We start from the raw sequence: 26,633 nt of genomic DNA, 5'->3' as shown, positions 1-26,633 counted from the left end.
CAGAGACTCCCCTGAGTGTTCTCTGACATTCTGGTAGGACTTAGAGCTTACATGGTCTTTACTGTATGATTATTGAAGTGCCTGCCCTTTTGGCCCTTCTGAAATTCACTAGTCTTGTCTCATGTCCATTCTACGTGGGCCACCTTTCAATTTCTTGAACGACTACAGTCTCCCTTTATGCCATCTGGTCCCCACCAGTGCTGATCCCTCTTCCAGGAGCTCCCCCTCAGATGCCTCCGTGGATCTTTGATGTCTCAGTTTACATGTGATCGCTCAGAGTGGACATCACTGACCCTCAGCTTAGTGTGAAGTCTCCTTCCCCTCCCATAAAGTGGGCCACCTTTTATTTTCCCTCACTAGTCTGTTAAGCTCTGTGAAGGCAGGGCTTGTGACCACGCTCTGCTGCTTTCACTGCAGGATATCCACCTCTTAGCACAGGGCCTAGGACATAGTAAGTGCTCAGTTTGTATCTGATGAATGGACAAACGAAGACAAGTAAAAGGACTTGCTTGTGATAAGAGAACAGATTTAGTACTGGAAATCCATTCTTTCAATCTTTTCAACTATATTGGCCTATTCCTTGGTTAGAAGAAATCAAAATAGACTTGATTTGGGAAAGGAGATAACAGTCCCTTAAATTTGTGTACAGGCAGCACCAGGATAACTGTCTGTCTTTGCTATTAACAGCGGAGAAGGCGATGGCACCCACTCCAGTACTCTTGCCTGGAAAATCCCATGGATGGAGGAGCCTGGTGGGCTGCAGTCCATGGGGTCGCTAAGAGTTGGACACGACTGAGCGACTTCACTTTCACTTTTCACTTTCATGTATTGGAGAAGGAAATGGCAACCCACTCCAGTGTTCTTGCCTGGAGAATCCCAGGGACGGGGGAGCCTCATGGGCTGCTGTCTATGGGGTCGCACAGAGTCGGACACGACTGAAGCGACTTAGCAGCAGCAGCAGCAGCTATTAACAAAATCCAATAGACTAGGTGACTTAAAAACAATGAAAATTAATTTCCCACAGTTCTAAAGGCTGAAACTCCAAGATCTTGGACTTCGCTAGAACTGTCTATCTTTGGTTTATAAATGAGGAAGCAGAGGATTAGTAATATTATACAAGTCATGAGAGAAGGTTCTAGAACTGAGAATTAGTTCTCTTCTGGCTCCTAATCCTGTTTTGTTTTTTACTGCTTGAGACACATCTAGGATTTACATCTCCAAGCTTATTGCCTTTTATGCTTCATGGATATTTTTGTATTGTTCTCTAGGTATACGGAGAAGGCGATGGCACCCCACTCCAGTACTCTTGCCTGGAAAATCCCATGGATGGAGGAGCCTGGTGGGCTGCAGTCCATGGGGTCTCGAAGAGTCGGACACGACTAGGTGACTTCACTTTCACTTTTCACTTTCATGCATTGGAGAAGGAAATGGCAACCCACTCCAGTATTCTTGCCTGGAGAATCCCAGGGATGGGGGAGCCTGGTGGGCTGCCATTTATGGGGTCACACAGAGTTGGACATGACTGAAGTGACTTAGCAGTACCAGCACCAGCAGCTAGGTATACTTAACTTTCATCAAATAACTACCATCATGTTGCTACTTAAAGACTAAATCAGTGATTCTCACTTGCTGCAGGTTGTGCACAGTCATCTTTGAGGGTTTTTCAATCTCTTTGTGCCCCATTCCTCCTCCTCTCCCTGCCTACTGGTCCTTTGGAAATGCTACCCAAGTGCTATAGACTGAGTATTCGTGTTCCCCCGCCCCCACTACCCAAAATTCATGCTTTGAAAACTGACTCCCAGTGTGACAGTATTTGAAAGGTCACAATGGCACCCCACTCCAGTACTTTCGCCTGGAAAATCCCCTGGATGGAGGAGCCTGGTAGGCTGCAGTCCACGGGATTGCTGAGGGTCGGATGCGACTGAGCGACTTCACTTTCACTTTCATGCATTGGAGAAGGAAAGGGCAACCCACTCGTGTTTTTGCCTGGAGAATCCCAGGGACGGGGGAGCCTGGTGGGCTGCCATCTATGGGGTCGCACAGAGTCGGACACGACTGAAGCGACTTAGCAAAAAGCAAAGAGAGATGATTTGGGTATGAGAGTGAAGCTGTCACAAATAGGATTAGTGCCCTTACAAAGAGGTGATGAAGAGCTTCCTCATGCCTTTTGCTATATGAGGACAGAGTGAGAAGTTGACAGTCTTCAACCCAGAAGACGGTTCTCAGCAGAACTCAGCCATGCTGGCACCTTGGACTTGCAGCCTCTGGAAGTGTGGGAAATTAATTTTTGTTGTTTTACCCAGTCTGTTGCATTTTGTTATAACAGCCTGAATAAAGACACCAATTAGTTTTGATATGACTCAATTTCATGGACATGAAGTATTGGATTAACTATTAGTTATGAGCAAAACTGCATTAATCCATTACTAACACATGGGAGAAATATCAGTAACCTCAGATATGCAGATGACACCACCCTTATGGCAGAAAGTGAAGAGGAGCTAAAAAGCCTCTGGATGAAAGTGAAAGAGGAGAGTGAAAAAGTTGGCTTAAAGCTCAACATTCAGAAAACAAAGATCATGGCATCTGGTCCCACCACTTCATGGGAAATAGATGGGGAAACAGTGGAAACTGGCAGACTTTATTTTTTGGGGCTCCAAAATTACTGCAGATGGTGATTGCAGCCATGAAATTAAAAAATGCTTACTCCTTGTAAGGAAAGTTATGATCAACCTAAATAGCATATTGAAAAGCAGAGACATTACTTTGCCAACAAAGGTCCGTGTAGTCAAGGCTATGGTTTTTCCAGTGGTCACGTATGGATGAGAGAGTTGGACTGTGAAGAAAGCTGAATGCCGAAGAATTGATGCTTTTGAACTGTGGTGTTGGAGAAGACTCTTGAGAGTCCCTTTGACTGCAAGGAGATCCAACCAGTCCATTCTGAAGGAGATCAGCCCTGGGATTTCTTTGGAAGGAATGATGCTAAACTGAAACTCCAGTACTTTGGCCACCTCATGCGAAGAGTTGACTCATTGGAAAAAACTCTGATGCTGGGAGGGATTGGGGGCAGGAGGAGAAGGGGACAACAGAGGATGAGATGGCTGGATGGCATCACTGACTCGATGGACATGAGTCTGAGTGAATTCCGGGAGTTGGTGATGGACAGGGAGGCCTGGTGTGCTGCGATTCATGGGGTTGCAAAGAGTCAGACACAACTGAGTGACTGAACTGAACTGAACACATGCTACAATGGTTCAACAAGTGATACTTTTAGAATGTTCAGTTCATTTATAAACACTAATTAAAACACTATTTTTCAAAGTCGAGTGTATATCTCAACTCTGCAACCCCATGGACTGTAGCCTGCCAGGTTCCTCTGTCTGTGGGATTCTCCAGGCAAGAATACTGACTGGGTAGCCATTCCCTTCTCCAGGGGATCTGTCCTACTCGGATTGAACCTGAATTTCCTACACTGCAGGTAGATTCTTTGCTGTCTGAGCTACCAGGGAAGCCCTATCTTTTAACATCACACTTCTAATTTCTTCCCCTAAGGTAGGAAAAGGCAAAACACAGCACTAGAGTTTAGGAGTTTTGATCCATCCATTAGCCTGTTTGAGTTTGGCCAGTTCCTTGCTCTCTCTCTGCTTTAAAATAGTTCCTTTCTACATAATAAGGACAACCATAATTATATCCAAAATATACCAAAAGAAAAAGAAGACACCACACAAGTTGTTAGAAAAATGCTTTATGAAAGAAGAGATTTTGGTGACCAAAGTGTGTCTCAGTCTAATACTGGGACCTGTGTAATGCTCTGGGAGATAATCTCTTGGCATCTCTAGGCCCATTTCCTTCATGTTACATAGTGATAATGATAATGTCCTTGGAGTAGTATGGGTTAATAAGATGAGATCATCAGTTTATAGCCCAGTATAAAGCCATAAGTTATTCTAGTTATTTTACAATTATATATAGTAGGCCATTTTAGCTAGGAAATATGATATGTCCAATGACACCATCAATACAGTTATCCTATGGATAGTTTTTCTGGCTTGTAAGCACTTGATTAGAACAGGCATGTGAATGTAGATGAACTGTCAAGGGCCTTGGGAAGAAGGATTAGAATTTTTTTAACTTTTTTTTTTTTAAAGACTAGGATAGTTTTGGTAAAAAAGCTACATTTCTAAATCTAATTACTGTTAACAGGACTTGTGTAGACTGACCAAAAGGCACAGGGTTCGGGTTCCCTGGAAGTATTAACTGCTGACTGCTTTTGCATCCATGTCTGGAGCTCAATTACAGTACTGGCCTCTGAAGTTTCATTCTGATGGGTGCAACATGATGCACTGAGACTGACGACAACCATAAACAAGGACCCTCTAGTAATGACACGTCTATACCACACACACAAGCAGCACTAAAGGGCTAACTGAGTGAGTTGCGAGTTAGAAATGATAGTAGATAGTTTCTCATACAAAATTCTATTGTACAAATAATACCACAGTGAAAAACAGGGATGAGAGGCCATTCTTATTTTTAAGTTTGGTTTAATAGGGGGCTTCCCTTGTGGCTCAGCTGGTAGAGACTCTGCCTGCAATGCAGGAGACCTGGCTCTGATCCCTGGGTTGGGAAGATCCCCTGGAGAAGGGAATGGCTACCCACCAGTATTCTTGCTTGGAGAATTCCACAGATAGAGGAGCCTGGCAGGCGTGGGCTTCCCTGGTAGCTCAGAGGGTAAAGAATCTGCCTGCAGTGCAGGAGACCCCCAGTTTGATCCCTGGGTCATTTACTAGATCTTTAATGATTTGATAGGAGAGGGGAATTTATCAATATTTCAATGTACACTTTGACCTCGATAGTTTCTTTTCTTCAAAACTATTCTGAGCTAATTTATCCTTGACACCATTTGAATGGGTTTGCAACTTCTTTGTTCTTTCTGCAATCATTTGCAAGTAGGTCAGCTGACTTACATCCCTCGGTCTCCTGAAATATATTATGAAAAAAATTAGAATTACCTGCAAAATAATCAGACAAATATAGGTTTTATTCTTGAACAAACTGAGAGGTTTATGTCAGCACTGAGTGATTTCTGTGAAAGTGAAAAGGATTTGAATTATGAGTGACTAGGTAATGGATCGGAGAAGGCAATAGCACCCTACTCCAGTACTCTTGCCTGGAAAATCCCGTGGATGGAGGAGCCCGGTAGGCTGCAGTCCATGAGGTTGCTAAGAGTCGGACACGACTGAGCAACTTCACTTTCATTTTTCACTTTCATGCACTGGAGAAGGAAATGGCAACCCACTCCAGTGTTCTTGCCTGGAGAATCCCAGGGATGGGGGAGCCTGATGGGCTGCCGTCTATGGGGTCGCACAGAGTCGGACACGACTGAAGCGACTTAGCAGCAGCAGCAGCAGGTAATGGATGGGTGTTAGAACAGAAGAGAAGGAGGCAGGAGAGCCTCCATTTACCTGAGTGTGAGAAACACTGGTTTCTGCGCCCTTCCATTTCCCTCCCTTTTTTGATTTTAATTAAAAAAATTTGTTTTAAAATAATTATTATTTGTTTATCTATTTTTGACCGTGCCACACAGCAGGCGTGTGGGATCCTAGTCCCTGACCAGGATCAAACCCGCACCCCTGGCAGCAGAAGTGCAGAGTCCTAACCGTTAGACCGCCAGGGAGGTTCTCCGTTTTTTAATTTTAATTTTCTCTTTGTCAAAACAACAACAATAACAAAAAGGAACCCGTAAGATTGGACATTACCCAACAGCTGGGACATAAAAGTCAGTGCTGAGAGCTCTGAATTCCATGTGCCAGTTTCACTGATGACTCACTGGGAACTTGGTATAGGTCACCTAAACTTGTGCTACTTCAGTTCCTGGATGTGTGGGGAAAAAAAAGGATAATATTTGATCCTAAAAATAATTAACTAGGGTAACTGTTTAGAGTTTGAAGAGGATATTTAATTAGGTAAGTTTCCACCACTTTAATAACTACACTCAGCTATATGCCATAATCATTAGCTATCTACCATAATTAAATAGTAAATATTTACATTAATAAACATATATTTTCACTTTAACTTCACTTTCCAACTCTAGTCCCCACATCCTTGTTTCATGGCTTTCTTTTCTCTGATACCATCTTCTGATACTGTTTCAGATCAGTAAATCTGCTTCTACGGGACTTAAGATTCTAATCAAATCCTGTATATTTCATCTCATTTGGATTAAGATTCATTCTCTTAAAATTAACTGCCAGCATATGAGCCTACTATTTTTCTTATATGAACAAGATCCATTAATAATAAGAGCATAATTTTTGTATAACATGACTAGTGTATCTTGGTTAAATTTCACAACATTTTCATTAGTGGATCTTTGTCCATCTTCTTGTGTATTAATTACTCTTCCTTAATGTATCCCAGTGTATAAGCTGAGAGAGGAGTGTCACCATTCAACTTAGAATTAGAATTTTGCAGCTATGGATGACGTAGAGGTCAGTGACTTGGAAATCATCATTTCATAGATAACGAAGTGGGTAAGTCACTTGTCTAAGGCCACACAACATCTGGGGATAGAGTAGGGATGAGAACCCATGAGTCCTGGGTCTCCAGCAACCCGCTGGAATTACTTGAGGCCTAACTAATACCCTTTGATCCCTGGGTCAGGAAGATCCCCTGGAGGAGGGCATGGCAACCCACTCCAGTATTCTTGCTTGGAGAATCTCATGGACATAGGAGCTTGGTGGGCTACAGTTCACGGGGTCACAAAGAGTCAGACATGACTGAGCAAATTAATACACATACATGCTTTAACTGATGAATTTGATTCGGTTCCACCCGTGCTGGGTTCAGCCCCTCAGTAAGCTTATCTGTTTATAGGCAGACGCTACACCTTTAATTCAGGCCAGAGACAACTGGCACAGATCCATTCTCCCTCTGAAAATACATATGCCATACAGATGCTGGAGAGTCATCTTTGCTTCTGAGGACAACACGTAACTTCTCAGTGGCAGCAATACATTCTGAATTCATCTGAAAGTGAAAAAGAAAGTATTAGTCGCTCAGTTGTGTCTGACTCTCTGCGACCCCGTGGACTGTAGACCCCCAGGCTCCTCTGTCCATGGGATTTCCCAGGCAAGAATACTGGAGTGGGTTGCCATTTCCTCCTCCAGAGGATCTTCCCGACCCAGGGATTGAACCTTGGTCTCCAGCACTGCAGGCAGATTTCCTACTGTCTGAGCCATGACAAATATTTAATTCACATCCACTATGAAACAGGTATTATACCTTTCATATCTAGGGCCCTACAGTCCATGGGGTCACAAAAAAGTTGGATATCACTTAGTGAGTAAACAACAACAACACCCAAGGCCCTAGCCCTTGGGGAACTTACACTGTAAAATGAAGGCAAATATGGAACAAATGACCATACTAAGAGTTGAGTCTGGGAATGCCCTGGTGGCCAGTGGTTAGGACTCGGGGTTTTCGATGCAGAGGGCACAGATGCTAGTCCTAGTCTGGGAACTAAGATTCCGAAAGCTGGGCAGCACAGTCAAAAAAAAGTTGAATCCTATAACTTTAGTGTACATATCTTAAAAGCATCCAGTTAAAATTTCCTTTTTAATATCACAGTTTCTTGAAATTAGCCATTTTAATTTATAACCGACGAAGGGAAGTTGATTTTTCATACTTGCCAAGCTTTACATGGCCCACGACTAACAGCTGTTTCTCCTGCAAGATATACCATGGCAGTTCGTGAAATTTTTTTGGAGTGGAATACGTAAAAATGTAGTCACTATTATGTTTATGTTTTAAATTATTATTTCTATTACTATAAAATTAAAGCATTTTGGGGTAAAGCATTTAAATTATATTTAAGGGTACAAAGTGCAAAGAAAACATTCTCTCTATCCTGAGTATACACACTCAGCTTTTTGTTCCTCTTCTGAAATTTTCTAAGCATTTAGAAACACATATATGTCTATTTTTTTCTTATAACTATGAAAATGGGTTAACGGTAAATATAGTTTTTCCACTAACCCGAGACATATTTATATATCCACACATATTGATCTGTTTCATTTTTTAAAATGTTTACCTACTCTACCATAGACTACATATACCATAATTTATTCAAACAGAAGTTGATCTTTTAAAAAGTCAATGATACTAAATACTGGGAAGGTAAAACAGAGAACATGAATTATATATATGTATACACACACACACACACACACATATATAAACATATTCACACACACACACACAACATTGTCAGAGTGAGCAATAGGATTAATAGGCTAGCCACAGAAGCATAGTTGTCAAAGTCCATTCAGTTAATGACTACTTCATCGCTGTTGACTGGTAGGTACAACCCATCAGTATCTTGATTGGTGGTTTTAGACTTTTCATTCAAAGCTGCTGCTACCTTTCTCCCCAACTAACCTGATGTAGTGGAAAAGTCAAACCTTCTCCGTCTGAGGCCACACTTGGTGCTGTCAGTAACATCTTGTTAGAGGCACCAGGACCCAACATCCATTTTAACTCATCAGTTTAACTTTCTTAAGGAATTCCCCACCCTCTGCTCCCCACTTGGGTTGACTTCCTGTCTTCTATCAGTCGCCATTTATCGAGACCCTATAATGTGCTCAGTGCAGAGCAGAACCAATGGAAATGTTCCACCTCACAATTTAAGGAAGGCAGGGGCCTAGTTTTTGTTTTCAGATAAAAGTCTATTAATAAAACATAAACTCCCTAAAACTTCCTGTAAACTAAATAGCATTGTCACATGCTCACAAACTCTCATTACTTTCATAGCCAGATGACTCAAGATTACTACATTTCTATTCATAAGGACTTTCTTGGCCCGAAATCAACACAGTCAGGCCTTTCCCCCATCTTCCTTCTCTCTCCCTTGGGAAACAGACTTTTGGAGGCTAGCTCCAGAATGAAGACATGTGTGTCTGCTGCCTGAACTGTAGGTTCTGGAATTTTATAAAGCCCGGAACCCTCTTTTAAAATTCTTGGTTTGAGTTTGGGGAAGTGGAGGTCTGAATTTTTTTTTTTTTTTTTTGCCTCTAAGCCTTTCAATTTAGAACCATATTCTAAAAATGGTAAATAGACTAAGGCCTTCTGCTTGCTACTTACTATAGAACTGGATATTCATATCAGAAATCAGCCGCGTCTACATTACCGTCTGTCACTCAGCGTGACTGCGGATGAAGGGAACAGACCACCAGCCCTGCCCTGCCTGGGGAGTTTAACACTTGAAGCTTCTGCTTTTGCACTTGACTCTCCTAAAAAACGGGCTCACCTTCCTGTTTAGTTCTTTCGCTTCACAGTTTCCTTGTCAAAACTGAAGAAAAACAAAAAGTCACCATCAAACCTGGGTGCATCCCCGAGGCTCTTCCACTCCTCGGACCGAGAGGAAGCGATCTCGGCCGACCCCACCTCTACCCCCACCCATCCCGCTCTTTTCACAGGCGATCGCGGCAGGGACAAAACCGCTGTCATAAACGATCCAGGCTCACCCCCTTTCCTTTCGGGGCCTCCCCACAGCGCGAGACGGGGTTCCCAGCGGCGGCCGGCTCCCAGCCTCGCCCGATCGCGTTCCTCCGCCGGCCGGGGTCTTGGACCGCGCGGGCAGGGCCGGCCGCCGTGGGGGTGGGGGTAGGGGTGGGGGTGGGGGCGCGGGGGCGCGAGCGGGCCGGGGAGGGCGGCAGGGAACGTGGGGTCCCGGGCCGGGGGCCGAGGTCGCGCCGGGGTCCCGCGCCCCGGGGGCCTGCGCCAGGGGGAAGGCGGGGCCGAGGCGGCGGCGGGAGGGGGTTGAGGGCGGGGAGGCTGGCGGATCCGCGCCGCGGCTTTCTCTCCCGAGCGCCCGAAACTCGGGGCTGACAACTTCTCCCCGCCCGCGCCCCGCGCGCTCGGCGACCGCCCCCCAGCCCGGGCGCCCGCACCTCGTCCCCGGCCCGCCCCCGCCCCGCCTCCGCCCGCGCCGCCCCCACCGCCGGCCGCCGGCCGCGCTTCTCTCGGTTACAAAGGAGGGAAAATGAGCTGGGCGGCGGCGGCGCGGCGCGGGGCCACCACGGCGGCGGCGGCGGCGATCGCGGCCGCCCCCGGCACCACGTAGAACGCCCCCGCCCGTCCAGCCGCGGCCCAGGCCCGAGCCGAGCCTGCTGCTCCTAGCTCGCCTCCCCAGCCCTGCGCTTCGCCTCTCGGTCCGAGGAGGAGGTGGAGGAGGTGCAGGAGGCGGAGGAGGCGCCGCCTTCGCCGCGCCGCGCGCCCTCGCCGTTGTCTGCGCTCCGCTCTGGACCAGTTTGGGGAAGTTGCCCGAGCCCCGTGTCGCCCAGATGTGCGACCTCATTGAGCCGCAGCCGGCCGAGAAGATCGGCAAGATGAAGAAGTTGCGGAGAACTTTGTCGGATAGTTTCAGCCGCATTGGTAAGTGGCGTGCTGTCCCGGGCACCCGGCCGGGCGCCCTCGGCCTCGCGCTTCTGGCACTAGCGGCTCAGGGGCCACCCGGGACTGGCGTGGGGTGCGCTGCGCGCGAAGGGTGGGGGAACAGTGCCCGGGACCTGGGGGAGGGCGACGACAAAAAGAAGGGACACCTCTTCCCCTCATGATCGGAGGGTTCATTTCTGCCTGATTTTAAGCCTACGACTTGGGTTCCCTCTCCTCGCCACTAGCGCTCCTGCCTTCGCGCCCGCGGGGGACAGGCGAGGGCACGCTCCGTCCCCCGCTGCTCTCCCAGCTGCGCGGCCGCCTGGGTCACTTTTTTTTTTTTTTTTTTTTTTGCTCTCAGGCCTTGGTATTGGGTGTTTAGTCAGTAATTTAACTTTGGGAATTGGTGAAATGTTGAGTTTGTGCCATGGTATTGTTTAACATCCAGCCTAAAGAGAAGTGGGACAGATACCTTGGGATCTTTTGTTCGGTACTTCGGGTCCTCGAAACCGAGATTTGGTTGTTGAGTCCCGAGTTATCTGAATCTTTCCATTGCTGCAGAGAAATGCGCTCTGTGAACCTGTCTGAACATTTTAGGAGTAAGTCTCCCAAACTTCTTCCATATACTGGAGCTCCAGGGCTATTGTCTTTAAATCAGCCTGCCAGTTGACCGACAGATAGCCGACCGAGAAATATTCAGGACATTTAAGAATAAATCCGTGTCACAGACTATCACAGGCTGACAACAGTGTCACGTGGAATGGGTTGGCTCGATTTCTAGGGTTGGCCATAAAACCCCCTTTAACCTGACAACGGCGGCTACCTTTTCTAACATCTGAACTTTCATTTGCACAGGCAACTGTTTTCAGCAGGAAAATGGTACAAGTACTAAAAATAATACCTCGGAGTCCGTAAGAAGCCTTTTGAGTCCCTCTAGCCTTTGTTTCGCTTGTTTAACATGTCATCCATGTTAATGAAGGTGTTAATGGAAATTAAACGTAAGGTGCTTCATGCCTTAAACTAAAACCGTGGAGTGCATTTGAGTATTGTCCTTGTCCTTCCATCCATTCATTTAAAAATAGTGGTATAAGTGCATCGTGAAATATGCAAACTTCCCGCAAGTCAAAATATGTTTTTAGTCTAGGTTTCTTTGTTGTCTTCTAACTTAAAAAATTTCGTATTGGTATACATAATCTTTCCCAAGATGACCATAAAGTTATGGTATGAAACCAATATTTAGCCCTGGTTTATTTATTTTGTGTATTGGGTATTTGCAGTTTTATGAGTTAGGGATGCCTATGAAGAGCCCTTGCATTCAAATGAAGTTTGAAGCCAAAAAGAGTGTGAGAAAGCAAGGTGTTGAGTCCCTGTGCATTATTAAGAAGGATGTTTCAGCCCCCGACCCAAACTATCACAGAGGCAGATTCTGGAGTCCATTAAGCCCTGTTCTAAAAGGCACTAAATGTATATTTACTAATGCTAATAACTCTGTTGGAACCCATCCAGTTTTGTGTTAAATAATTCATTGCAATTGAGTCTCAGTAAGAAGCCAAGGACATTAATATAAAAATTCCTTATGTTTAAATAATTTCCAGGTTTTGATCGACAGTCAGTAAAATTAGGATTAACTACAATGCTGGCAAATGTGATATTGTTTTTAACTGGATTTTATAGCTTATAGAGATTTAGTGATGTGGAACTCCTTTTGATTCCAACTCTTGTGAAAAAGAGGGTTAAGTGACTCCGGTAGTACACCAAGCTCAAGACATTGATTAGAAGTAGCATTACAGAAGAGAAGTCTTTGTTATCTACATATTTTTTAAAGTTTTATTTGCGAAATCAAAAAGCAATGAAATCGATCCCAGTATTTAAGGATTTTTAAGGTACCGGAGGCTGCTGAGTTGAAGCGTCACTATGGGATCACCTAGTGTATAGATTAAAGGTATGGGCTGTGCGTCAGGTGGACTGGGGTTTCCCGCGTCATCAGTTACAGTGGAGTGACCGTGGACAGGTCCCTCATCTCTGAGCTTGCTTTTCGAGTCACTTTGTTATTGGCACTTAGTTAAGTAACGCATAAGATGTCCTGTGTTGTATGGGATTGAAGACTCCATAGATGTTCCTAATGTGTTATGTTAATGATTACAACATCCTGACATATGGATCTTCTGGTGGAAAGCAAGAGAAAAGAAGTGGCCATTGACTTGATGGTAGAGTTAACCTGAAAAATGGATGGGTTTGGGAGTTACACTGATCTGGGTTCGAATCCCATTTCTGTTGCTAGCTGTGTGCCTTGGCCAACTAGCAGAGTTTCCCTAAATCCCAGAGTCCTCATCTGTCAGTTTTCCTAAGGCCGTTATGAAGATTAGATCAGGTAAAATACATAAACTATCCAGTGAATATCTTTCCCGTGGTGAAGATTGATCCTGGAGGCTGTTACTGTTCCTTCTGATTTCTCAGTTTATCTCCTTTATCTTCTTCCTTTCTTCCTTGGTCCTTCTTGAGGACATCAAAGAGTGAATGATTTATTCCTGCTGAGTAATTCAACGTGTCAGTATATTCATTCCCTTTAACCAATCTACTATGGGTTTTGAAATAAACATACTGACTTTATTTTGCTTTTTAGTATTATTCAAAAGTATAGTTTGTTATAGGGTAAAATATATAGTATCATTGTTTAGCCATGAGAAATTAGTAATCATCTACAGAAAATGAGGACAGTTTTGCAAAGACTGTGATTTTCCTTAATTATGGATTAATAATCCATTATTATAAAAGATTAATAATAATAACTCTACATATCGGTGACATTGCTCATGTTTAATTTACTTGCACATGCAAGATCAGCCAACTTTGTCACTACCCACTTCAAATACAGCTGATCTGAGATTACTCTATTATAAAAGGTCTAATAAAACACACTGGCTTTCAAGCCATAGCACTCTAATTTATGACATTTGCCAGGGAGTGACACAGCTATGGTTCTTTTGTAAGATGGGTGTAATTGAATTTCAAAGTCATCCATTGATTTCAGTAGTGAGTATTTATGGTTTTTTGCTAAATAGTGTTAGTGTGTTCACTTATTAGGAATTACTATAGTTGTGTCACTTAAAAAAATTAGCATAAATAGAGACAAATGGGAAATTGATTGTTTAAATATTAAAATCCATTTCCTCTTTTCTTTCCTTGTTTCTTTTATTTTCAGATGACTGCTTAGAAGGAGAAAGGCTTTCTGTAATACCTAATGTGAGGTTAAGGTTGAACTGATGTTTCTTCATATTCGTTTGAATGCATTTCTTCACACTTACTTGGATTATCTCCCTGAGAAAGGAAGTTTATACTCTGTGATGTTTGAGACGAACCCTATGTATACCATTTCTTTAAAAGATGAAGCTTGTGAGATAACTGAAAAAAAGGAAGAGGCTGTGGTTACTTTGAAATTGGGGGTTTGTTACCTTGTTCTGTAAGAGTGTAATTTTAGAGTCCAGCTGTCACTTGATAAATCCATTCTGTCAAAAAGAGAAATGTAAGGTTAAAGGTTCACATGCAAAATTGAACTATTGTACCATATCCTCCCCTTCCCCATGCAGTTTCAAAAGACTTTACTTTGAAAACTGTGATATGGAATTTATATCTATGATTCTTTCATAAGAGACAATACTACCTGGATTCTTTCATAAGAGACAATGGTACCTGGTTTTCACATGCCAAAACTTAATGTATCTCAAAGGGTAAGATGCTATTCTTTTGCCCTTGAAGTATAGCTCATTAATTCCACAAATAATTATTGAGTACCTCCTGTGTGCTAGATATTGTGCTGGTGTTCAGAGTCTGTGACCATTGATACTGCTTCCTGTCCCTCAAAGACTTTAAGAGAAGACAGGCCAATGAATGAGCATTGACAAATTCTACCAGGAAGATTCGCATGATTTGCTGTTGGGAGAACATAGGAGGGATACCATTTTGGTCTTAGTGAGATCATGGAAAGACTTCTAGAGGGAGCAGGGTCTGAGCAGAGGACTGAATAGAATATCTGATTTTTTTAGATGGCTTAATATATGCCCCTTTGTTAACCCAGAAAAATGTAATATGCTTGTTATTCCATGATATCCTTGAAGACAGTTGTGAGTTTGTATTTACATGAATGATTAATGACAAGCAGGGAATGTAATCAATAATGAGATGTTGTATGCTTGTTTAGGTCAGAGTTTCATCGGTGACCTGATAAATATTTGGCAAAGACAACTTTAATTGGTCTTTTTTGTTACCACTAATTGCTCTTCAGGGAAGGGATTCAGTGTTTAAAAGAAACAATGCAAGGTGTCAATTTAGTAATTAAGTGTTCAATGAAGGGGTAGACTTCTTGGTCTTAAAATATTCTCCCCTGTGGTGTTCTGGGTTTGAGAATAGTATATACGGGAGATTATTTGGCTTCCTTCTCTTTATATATTAGAAAATACACCTGCAATTCCCCTTTCTCTTTCCTCCTTTTCTTTCTACCTATAGATCCCAGCCCTTTATCCAGAAGGTTGGAGGAATTGGTAAGACTTAGGTGGCAAGAAGGAAATAGTCCAGTCTGGGTGTTAAAGATTTTCTAGTGTCTACTCTATTGAGCCTGAATAGAACTTTAGTGGATAGACCAGTAAGCCCCTATGCACAATGTGTACATCTGAAACGTTTCTCCAACTCATGATTTCAGTTAAATTTACTCCTTTGTGCATTCTTTTTAATCTCAAACATTCTAAATAATTGTAGCATTTAAGGACCTAGGTGTTTGTCAGCGAAACATGAAATACTTCTCTTTCTTTTCAGAGTAATTAAATGCCTGTTCTGAGGGTATAAATATTTCAAGTAAATTTCAAGTATTTACTCGTTCCTGTGAAACACCCCAAATGTATTGTTTCCTTTGGTGATACCCTGTTAGAAAAGTGATGTTGAGAATGTTTGAAGATGTTTCTGCAGTGCTTATTTTGCACATCTTATCTTTTATCATCAAACTTAAACTTCTCTCAGTATGAGAATCTCGTTCGGGGCCCTGTGCAGAGTCGGTGTCTTCCTGACAGTTGGTTTGGGAGGTTCAGCCACCCTCTGCATAATGGTAGACGAGCAAACAACAGAAGTTTAAGGGGAAATTGCTTTAAGATTCCTTTTTGATTCTTTCATACTTTGATGAAAACATTTTTCTACTAAAGGAGAAATAGAGGAAAGATATGCCTACTACTTTTCCATGGTTGGGAGTGTAGTTTCATTTACGTATTTATGAAAGTGCTTCACAAAGGTGTGTGCTGTGCAGTTCTGTCGTTTGCAGCTTTCATATTGGTATCGTAATATTGTTATTCAACTTGGGGTACGATTTTACTTTCTGAAATGGAAACACCATGCTACGTCTCTTTTAAATTTCCTAGAACTTAGATACTTGGCCTCTTTGAGATGTTTCACAATAATTGTTTCCTTTCCCCTTTTATTTTATAGCCTTGAAGAAAGAGGACACCACCTTTGAAGAGGTAGGTTAAATTTCTTTATCTAACATTAGAAGTGTTTGATTACTGCCAGGTAAACTCAGTAGGTGTCAACTTTACACTTAGAAGCAAACAATCTTAAAAAATGCCTTAGAAAAACAGACAAGCGACAGACAAAATACAACAAGATTTACGTTGTATTTTCCAATTTTAAATAACTGTTCAGATTGAATTTTGTTATCAGTCAACAGAAAGGTGTCTTTTGAAATTAACAAGCGAACGCAAGACCCCTGCGAGCTTTGTTTGGTTGCTTTGCTGATGATGGTGGTGTTGGTGAAGCCCAGTGTGATGTGTGTGCTCAGGGCAAGTCTGGAGCTGTTGGCAGGTCGGGCCCCACCGCTCTGAATGAGGGCGTGATGCGATGCTGACGCCACAGATCGTCTGTCAGACTCCCAAAGGAGGTGCTGTCTTCTCTTGTTCTAGTTTTCCTGGTCTTTGCCTATCAGATCTGTCTTTATCTACTTGCCGCAAGGTAGCATTGTTCCAGAAAGGCAGGGGGTTCCTATGTAATTAATAGCACTCTGAATGTGATTTTTCAGTTGTACTCTCTCTGAATTTTTGATAATATCTGTGGGAATCACTAGACAAGTAACGTGTTTCCAGAATGTTCTCAAGAACTCTGTAGAGTGAAGTGTTTCATTGTTGCCATCCAAAGCCACTGTCATTGATATATGTTGTAAACGGGGCCGTATATGTGTATATATATATGTATATATGTGCTCAGTCATGTCTGTCTCTTTGCAACCCCAAGCACTGTAGCTCGCCAGGCTCCTCTTTCCATGGGATTCTCTAGGCAAGAATACTGGAGTGAGTTGTCATGCCCTCTGGCAGGGGATCTTCCCCACCCAGGGATCGAACCCAGGTCTCGCATTGCAGGTGGATTCTTTGCCATCTGAGCCACCAGGGAAGCCCAAGAATACTGGAGTGGGTAGCCTATCCCTTTACACACACACACACACACACACACAGTATGTTTATGCGTGAACACATACGTATCTACATAATGTACTTATCCTGTAGCCTGATGGAAGAATAGATGAGTTTGGTTGTGGTTTGATTTGTCTTAACAGTTGCAGATTCCACGAAAGAGGCTACCCGACTCCCCTGTGCTGCAGTGCTTCAGAGAGGAAAGGCCACATGTGCTAATGGAAAGTTCCCCGGGCCATGTGGCTGGCTGTGGTGCAGGACAGGGGCACTCAGAGAGAACCTGCACCAGACCGGGATTTCTGGAAGGTGCCCGAGACATTCAGCTCTCACGGTCTGCCACTTCGTCTGTTGCACCTGTTCTTTCTTCCCCACTGGGTCCAGCTCTACACATGGCTTCCCCGGTGGCTCAGCGGTAAAGAATCCTCCCGCTGATGCAGGAGAAACGGGTTCGATCCCTGGTTCGGGAAGATCCCCTGGAGGAGGAAATGGCAGCCCACTCCAGTATTCTTGCCTGGAGAATCCCATGGACAGAGGAGGCTGGTGGGCTACAGTCCACGAGGTCTCAAAGAGTCGGACACGACTGAGTGACTGAACAAGCTCTACAAAGCTGCGTGTCCCTGGACTCCAAAGCGACTTTCCCTGCCAACATTCCTGAGATACGCTGTGAAATTTAGTGATTCCAGACCTGAAGCAATAAAGGAGTCTTTTCTTTCCCATCCATAGTGGGTCATAATGCTATTCTCCTTGAAACCTGTCTTTCTGGAATTTCTGCAGTGTTACCAAGATGTTTTCCGGAGAGTATTTTCTTTCTTCTCGGAAGAAATCAGTGTGAGAATATTGAGCACCTTTTTTGTGTAAAGAAAACTCTCCCCTCTAATAATGGAGGTAATTTAAGTTTACATTTAAAAAAATAAGGAAAAAGAGAAGAAAAACCTCCCCAATCCTATTATTCAATTACATCTGCTATTGAATGTCCTTGCCTCTTTTCTTGTGTAAAGAACAAACAAAAACAACCTCCGCCCCCAAAACTGTAGCCCATATATTTTATCCCACTTTTTTTTTCAACCTCTGTTTTTGAGTATTTTTACAGATGACACCTAATCTTTGTTAGAAATTTTAAAAACGTGTTGTCTTGTTTAAACACCATGAATGATTGTGTGTTATTCTGCCATGTGGTGGTGACATCAGCTTTCAAAAACACCTGAGGCTGGAACCTAGATGGAAGTTCAGGACGAATGAGCGAAACTTGTAACTTCGTGCCCTACCTTACCCCCACACTTTTGCAATTTGGGGAAGAATTATCCTTAGCTTTTTTTAGAAAAGAATTAATTGCTTAAGTTTTGGCAGTGCTGGGTCTCCCTTGCTGCGCAAGTTTTTCTCTAGTTATGGTGCAGGGGCTTCTCACTGGGGTGGCTTCTCTTGGTGCAGAATCCAGGCTCTGGGGTGCAGGGGCTTCAATAGTTGTTGCGGGTGGGCCCTAGAGCACAGGCTCACCAGCTGTGGTGCACAGGCTTAGTTGCTCCTTGGCATCAGGGATTGAACCTGTGTCTCCTGCATCAGCAGGTAGATTCTTTACAACTGAGACACCAGGGAACCCCTATCCTTAACTTTTATAAAGCCATTTTTTTTCCTCTGCTAAAGGAAAGAGATTGGATAGATAGCTTACGTCAGTAAATCACAGAATGTTCCATCTTGAGGAGACGCTGGAAATCAGGTGGTCAACTTCATTGTTTCATAGGTGGAGAAACTGAGGTCCGGGGCAGGGGAACAGGTGATTTTTATTTAGTCAGGAGAGGACCCAGGGCCAGGAGCCTGGGAGACAGGATTAGTAAAGACATGCTTGAACGTCAGCCCCAAATCAACCACCCTTTCAAGGGCAATCAACTTCCTTTCTCCAGGCCTTTTATAAAATAGAGATGTGATAGTACCTCCTTCCTAAGGTTATTGGGAGGATTGTGTGTGTGTTAGTCACTCAGTCGTGTCTGACTCTTTGTGACCCCATGGACTGTAGCCTGCTAGGCTCCTCTGTCCATGGAATTCTCCAGGCAAGAATACTGGAGTGGATTGCCATTCCCTTCTCCAGGGGATCTTCCTGACCCAGGGATCAAACCCAGGTCTCTTGCACTGCAGGCGTATTCTTTACCATCTGAGCCACCAGGAAAGCCCATATTGGGAGGATTAGTTAAGCTAAGTATATAAAGATTCCAGAATAGCCACTGGCACATAGTAAATGTCTTATATTTCATCATGTCATTGTCCTTGTCCTCATCATTGCCATCATTATTGATGCTCTTAACATGATATCTGCCTTCTGTAGTTGAAGGGCTACAAGGAGGATGGAAAGATTAAATTCAAAGGTAAGTATATAGTCCATGAGGAGAATTATTTTCAGATATTCCCTTAAAATTTCAAAGACTTTGTGCGATGATTTGCATATTAAGACTGTAAAACTAGTATCTAAAAACCTACCATTTTTTAGATTCCCTGAAGGGATGACTGCCTGCATTCAGTTTTGTAGTTCCTCTGTGTCTTGCATGTGGTTAATGTTCAAAAAAACTATTGAATATGAGTGAATATATGTTGCAAATGAAAAGAAAGTTCATCCCAGGGTCAGCCAACATGGGTTCGCATTTGCCACTTCCTAGCTATTTGTGCAGGTATTTACTTTATCCAGGACTCAGTTTTCTCATTGGTAAAACCAGTCAGTAAGGCTGTGATCTTCAAGTTGCTTTCTATCTGTCAGTGCAGCGCAGAATCCTGCAAAACAGTCAACATAAAATTACAGTTTTACCAAGATCAGAAATGTGTACTAGATCCGTGCTTATGTACACAAGAAGTCACTGAGGTTTTTGTATGATCATTTTCAGATTGTAATGGTAGAAATTTTCTTGAATTCCTTTCATGGTCTTCCACTTCTCCTGTGGGAGTTGGGGAACTCACAGTCCACTGGAATCCAATTAAGATTTGAGTCTTGGAATCTGGGGGCTGAGTGCGATTCTTAGATATGCGTGAGGTGTGGCGACTCCTTCCTCAGTGTTTACGAGCTGGAGAGCGCCTTGTCTCAGGAGTGGCTTTCTCTAGAGTGCCTAGACGGGGAGCGCGGTAGCTGCTCCCTTATTCATGTAGAGTATTTCCGTAGGTTGTGTAAATGTTTGACTTTGAACAGAAAGAGAAAAAGAAATGTGGATTTCTTTGGAAGAATTTTTTATTTTTCCTTCCCTTTCCCCCTCTAACCCTCCTTACTTTCCTTCTTTCTTTATTAACTTATAGTATATTGTATTAGTTTCAATAATGATTCCGTGTTTGTACATACTGCAGAGTAATCACCACATAAGTCTAGTTCACATCTGTCCCTATACATAGGTACAAAATTTTTTTTTCTTGTGATGAAAACTTTTAAGATTTCGGTTCAGTTCAGTTCAGTTCAGTTGCTCAGTCGTGTCCGACTCTTTGCCACCCCATGAATTGCAGCACGCCAGGCCTCCCTGTCCATCACCAACTCCTGGAGTTCACCCAGACTCTTACTCTCTTAGAAACTTTCAAATGTGCAGGACAGTGTTATTAACTATAGTTACAGGGCTCTACAGTACATCTGTTGGTCATCTGTATGTCTTCTTTGGTGTTTGTTCAGATTCTCTGCTCATTTTTGAAATATGATTGGTTTTTGCCGTTAAACTGTATTACATCTTTATATATTTTGGATAGTAATCCCTTACCAGATACACTATTTGCAAATATTTTCTTCCATTCAGTGGACTGCCTTTGCAATTCTTTCTGTAATCCGGTTGCCTTGTTGATAGTTTCTTTTGCTGTGCAGAAGCTATTTATTTTTGCTTTTGGTATCAGGTCCAAAAAATTATTGTAAAGATTGATGTCATGGAGCTTACTGCCAGTGTTTTCATCTAGAAGTTTTAGGGTTTCAGGTCTTATAATCAAGTCTTTAATCCATTTGAGTTATTTTTTGTGTATGGGGTAAGATAGAGAATTTTTGTGTATGGAGTAAGATAGTTTTACTCTTTTGCATATAGTTACCCAGTTTTCCCAACACTATTTATTAGAGTGTCCTTTCCCCACTGTATATTCTTGGCTCCTTTGTACGTTAACTGACCATAGATGTGTGAGTTGATTTCTGGGCTTTCTATTTGTTCCACTTACCTATGTGTCTCTTTTTATGCCATACTGTTTTGGTTACTGTGGCTTTTTAATATAGCTTGAAATCAGGGGCATGATGCCTCCGGTTTTGTTCTTCTTTCTCAAGATTGCTTTGGCGATTCAGGGTCTTTTGTGGTTTTATACAGATTTTGGAATTGTTTACACTATTTCTATAAGAATTGTGAAATTAGATTCTATTTGCTATTTTGGGTGATGTGGACATTTTAACAATATTATTTCTTCCAGTCATATATCTTTCCATTTCTTTCTTTCATCAGTGTCCTGTAGTTATTAGTATACAGGTTTTTTTTCACCTCCTTGGTTAAATTTATTCCTTGATATTTTAGATTCTTGATTAAGTTGTAAAGTGAATTGTTTTCTTAATTTGACTTTCTGATAGTTCATTATTTGTATATAGAAACAACAGATTTCTGGGCATTGATTTTTGCATCCTGAAACTTTATTGAATTTATTCTTTATTTTAAAAAATTTTTTTATTTTGTTTTTGGCTGTGCTGGGTCTTTGTTGCTGTGTGTGGGCTTTCTCCAGTTGCAGGGAGCAGGGCAATTAGTTTCTCTCGCTGCAGCTCTCTAGTTGCAGGGTGTGGGCTCCTTATTGCGACGGCTTCTCTTGTTGCACAGCATGGGCCCTAGGGTGTTCAGCTTTCGGTACTTGTGGCACATGGTTTAGTAGTCTCTGTACATGAGTCTAGTCGCCCTGAGGCATGTGGAGTTCTCCTGGACCAGGGATTGACCCCATGCACTCTGCATTGGCAGGCTGATTCTTAACCACTGGGCCTCCAGGGAAGTCTTCGTTTATTGCTTCTAGCAGTTTTTTGGCGGACTCTTTAGTTTTTCATATCTAGCATTATGTCATCTGCAAATAGTGACAGGTTTATATTCTTTCCAATTAATGCTTTTTATTTCTTTTTCTTGCCTAATTGCTCTGGCTAGGACTTTTGGTACTTTGTTGAATAAGAGTGGTGAAAAGGGCTGTCCTTTTCTTGTTCCTGATTTGAGAGAGAAAGCTTTCACCGTTGAGCATGATAGCTTTGACTTGTCATATGTTCTCTTTATTATGTTGAGGTACACTCCCTCTATACTCACAATTTCAGTGTTAGGGACTCTGAACCTCCACACAGTCAAAAATCCATGTGAACTTTACAGTTATTTCTCCATATCGGGGGTTCCACACCCATGGATTCAGCCAACCCAGACTGGGAGATAGATGGGGCATTGTACATTGATCTCAGTTTCTAGTTCTTGTCCCTCTTTTGTATTTTGTATAAAGGTATAACTCTGATACCCCAAATAATAGATAGGGCAGTGATTTTTTAATGTGAACCAGAGACTAGGGGTTAGGTACAAATATTTTGGGGATATTCCTGGTGATTCTTTTCCATCCTTTGAGGATGGCAGAAGCCTTTGCATTTTTTCACCCTAACTGTCTTCATCACTGGAGCTCTCAGTGTCTTGTGAATGATGTGTGCGTTGTATACAATGTTGCAGCTTCGCACTTCCCTGACTTCTCATCTAAAATACTAAATTTTGGTAACAGTGGTTCCTTAGCCCTCTTGCTGAGGTTATACTCCTTGTATCTCTTCTATGCTGGTTTCCAGTTTGCAGAGGACCCCTCCTCTGCCTACCTTGCCTCCTTCTTCCAGCCCACAACTGATCCTCCCTTCCCTATTTCCTTTCTGTTCATGGTATATCTCTCCCTTGACAGTATCCTCAATGGCCTTACCCCTTTGTACTTTGCTTGTAATCTACTCTGCCAGCTCTCGATTTTGACCTGGCGTCTTTTCCTGTCTACCCAGTGGCTGCCAAAGCTGCTTGAGAAAATCACTCTGTAAATAAATCTATCATCTCCGTTCTTTGCTGGAACCCGAGGCAGCAGTGCACAGTCTTGTGCTGTGTGGTTGACCTGTTTCCTGCTGAAACATTTCCACTCCCCTCAAACCTTCTAACCGCCCTCATCCAACCCTCCTTCCTTTTCTACATGACGTTCGCTCTCTATTAGTTTGCTAGAGTTTCCATGGAAAAACATCCACAAACTCAGTGGCTTAAACAACAGACATTTTATTGTCTCACAATTCTGAAGATCAGAAGTCTGAAGTCCAAGTGTTGGCAGCTTTGGTTCCTTCTGTGGGCTGTGAAGGAAGCATCTATTCCAGGCTTCCTCCCTTAACTTATAGATGGTCCTCTTTTCCATGTGTTTTCACATCATCTTCCCTCGGTGGGTGTGTATCCAAATCCCCCCACCTTTTTTTAATAAGGACCTCAATCATATTGAATCAGGGGCTCACTCTAATTAGGGGCTCACTCAATCTCTGCTCTGGTTTATTGTTGTTCAGTCGCTAAGTCATGTCTGACTCTTTGTGACCCTCTGAACAGTAGCATGCCAGGCTTCCCTGTCCTTCACCATTCTCAGATTCATGTCCATTGAGTCGGTGATGCTATCTACCCATCTCATCCTCTGCTGCCCCCTTCTCCTCTTGCCTTCAGTCTTTCTCAGCATCAAGGTCTTTTCCAGTGAGTCAGCTCTTCACATCAGGTGGCCAAAGTATTGGAGCTTCAGCTTCAGCATCAGTCCTTTCAATGAACATTCAGGGTTGATTTCCTTTAGGATTGACTGATTTGATCTCTTTGCTGTCTGAGGGACTCTCAGGAGTCTTCTCCAGCATCACAATTTGAAAGCATCAATTTTTCAGCGCTCAACTTTCTTTATGGTCCAACCCTTACATCCATAAATGACTATTGTTACAAATTCATCTTAATTTAACTAATTACATCTGCAGTGACCCTGTTTCCAAGTAAGATCACATTCAGAGGTACTGGGGTAACTTAAGACTTAAACATAGACATTTTTGGTAGATACAATTCAACTGATAACAACCTTCTTAGAGCCCTTAACAACATTAGGTATTAGCCCTTGCCTATATATGTACATTATTTGCTACAATCATACTTCCTGTTTTTCTCTACCTGAGAGGAAGATATGTCTTTTTCCTCTTCTGGTTTCTCCTGATTCCTTCCCCTTTTGTCCACTCCAGAAGCTTGTGTAATTGATTCTTTCCTTTATTTGTATAATTTATTTTATTTTTAAAATTTATTTTAAAGTAGAGTGTAACTGCTTTACAATGCTGTATTGGCTTCTGCTGTTCCGCAGTGTGAATCAGCCATTTGTATACATATGTGCCCTCGCTCTGAAGCCCCGCGCCCCACGTCTTCTGGGCACCATGGACCCCGGCTGAGGCCCCTGTGCTGCACTGCAGCCCCGCCAGCTCTCTATACGTGGGAGAGTGCATGTCAGGGCCACTCGCAGTCTGTCCGCCCTCTCCTTCCCACTGTGTGTCCACAGCCTGCTCTCTCTGTCTGTGTCTCTGTTCTTGCCCTGCAAGTAGGTTCATCAGTATCATTTTTCTAGATTCCGTATATCTTCGTTCATATTTGTTTTTCTCTTTCTGGCTTACTTCACTCTGTATGACAGACTCTAGATTCACCACTCTCTTACACTGTTGGTGGGAATGTAAATTGATACAATCACTATGCAGAACAGTATGGAGGTTCCTTAAAAAACTAAAGATAAAACTACCATATGACCCAGCAGTCCCATTACTGATCAAATACCCTGAGAAAACCATGATTCTTTACTTCCTTATCTGCGTTTCCTGTCTCTTCCCTCTTATAGGCATTTCAGCAGAGGCTCTGAGCATGGTTAAGTCTATCCAGCTGCCCATTGGATGTTTCTGCTTCTGTATCTTGTAGTCACCTGGATTTCAGTGCATCAAATACAGTTGGCCTTCTAATGACATGGGTTTGAACTACAGCGGTTGGCTCACATATGGATTGTTTTGAAAGCAAATGCAGTTGGTTGAATCTGTGGGTGCATAACTGTGGATACAGAGGGCTGATTATCAAGTTATACTCAGATTTATTTTTTTTAAGCTGTATATATTTCTCTGTTTTTAGCTGTGCTGGGTCTTCGTTGCTGCATTTGGGCTTCTTCTAGTCGCTGAGAATGAGGGCTAGGCCTGGGCTTCATGCTGCGGGGGCTCCTCTCGTTGCAGAGCACAGGCTCTGGGCGCATGGGCTCAGTAGTTCTGAGCGCAGGCTCTGGGCGCACGGGCTCAGTAGTTGTGAGCACAGGCACACGTGCTCAGTAGTTGTGAGCACAGGCTCTGGACACACGGGTTCAGTAGTTGTGAGCGCAGGCTGTAGCTGCACAGGCTCAGGAGTTGTGAGTGCAGGCTCTGGACACACGGGCTCTGGAGTTATGAGCGCAGGCTCTGGGTGCACAGGCTCAGTAGCTGTGAGCACAGGCTGTAGCTGCACGGGCTCAGGAGTTGTGAGCACAGGCTCTGGACACACGGGTTCAGTAGCTGTGAGCGCAGGCTCTGGGTACACGGGCTCAGGAGCTGTGAGCACAGGCTGTAGCTGCACGGGCTCAGTAGCTGTGAGTGCAGGCTGTAGCTGCACGGGCTCAGGAGTTGTGAGCGCAGGCTCCAGGTGCTCGGGCTCAGTCGTGGCACAGGGGCTTCGTTGCTCCTCGGCATGGGGGAAGTCTTTCCAGAGCAGGGATCGAACCTGTGTCCCCTGCATTTTCAGGTGGATTCTCAACCACTGGACGACCAGAGAAGCCCTATATTCAAGTTTTTGGCTGAGCAGGGTGTTGGTACCCCTAATTGTTCAACGGTCACCTGTGTTACTAATTCCTATATTCTCTAAATGTGCGTCCTTTCTCTTTCCTATCTCAGTGGTTGCTTTCACAGCCACGTGATTTTTGAAGGCAGAAACATGACCCCATTCTACACATTCCTCTAAGCCCCACATCCATGCTTTGGGTCGGTTCTTATTCCCTCGTGTTCCATCCTTTCCCCTGCTGAGGTAAGCATTCAGCCTCTCTTGTCTGGACAGCAGTAGCCTTCTGACTGGCGTCCCTGCCTACAGCTTGCCTCCTATTCTAATAGAATAACGGATCTAAAATATAAATTGTGCTGTGCTCCTGCTTAATGCTTTAAAAGCCCCATGTTAGCTGCAGGTTCAAGTCCAAACTGACTTTTAAGGCCTTTCATCATCCGTCTCTCACCTGCCTTTCCACCTTATCAGACAGTCATCTCTTATTTTAATGCCTTAATTACCAGTCCAGCTGCTGCCACTTCAGGTCAGGACTTCATCACCTCTACTTGTTTTACGCCAGCAGCCTCTCATCGGCCTTACTGCTCCGTCTCTCACGCCTCCACTCCAGCCTTCCCAAGGCATCTTTCTTGTTATGTTGTTGTTGTTAGTCACTCAGTCGTGTCCAACTCTTTGCAACCCTGTGGACTGTTGCCCACCAGGCTCCTCCGTCCATGGGATTCTCCAGGCAAAAGTACTGGAGTGGGTTGCCATTCCCTTCTCCAGGGGATCTTCCCAACCCGGGATCGAACCCAGGTCTCCCTCATTGCAGGCAGATTCTTTAGCATCTGAGCCACAAGGGAAACAAGATCAACTTGTCATGATCCTTTCCTAATCAGAGATTTGTGCAGCAGGCCTTCACAGTCAGCCCTCCCTCTCTATGGCTTTTGTGTCCATGCATTCAACCAACCTTGGACTGAAA

At 43.5% G+C, this 26,633-nt stretch overlaps 1 protein-coding gene across 5 annotated transcripts in view; it reads left to right on the top strand.

Annotated features, from left to right (window-relative positions):
- Nucleotides 1-9,976: 9,976 nt before the first annotated feature.
- The window catches only part of CDK14 (cyclin dependent kinase 14), a 664,341-nt gene continuing 647,684 nt past the window's right edge, over nucleotides 9,977-26,633 (top strand). For 2 of the 5 annotated variants that reach the window (XM_070369886.1, XM_070369888.1), the window contains exons 1-2: nucleotides 9,991-10,440; nucleotides 15,910-15,941. In XM_070369886.1, the coding sequence (XP_070225987.1) occupies nucleotides 10,350-10,440; nucleotides 15,910-15,941 (123 nt within the window). In that variant the 5' untranslated portion in view covers nucleotides 9,991-10,349. Of the gene's footprint in view, nucleotides 10,441-15,909; nucleotides 15,942-26,633 lie in introns of all 5 variants that reach the window. The other 3 variants (XM_070369892.1, XM_070369889.1, XM_070369885.1) reach the window with 3 other exon arrangements.

Source organism: Bos mutus, chromosome 4 (genome assembly GCF_027580195.1).
Source record: "Bos mutus isolate GX-2022 chromosome 4, NWIPB_WYAK_1.1, whole genome shotgun sequence".
NCBI classification, from domain to species: domain Eukaryota; kingdom Metazoa; phylum Chordata; class Mammalia; order Artiodactyla; family Bovidae; genus Bos; species Bos mutus.
The sequence above is the reverse complement of the archived record's forward strand: the minus strand, read 5'-3'. Positions and strand labels throughout refer to the sequence as shown.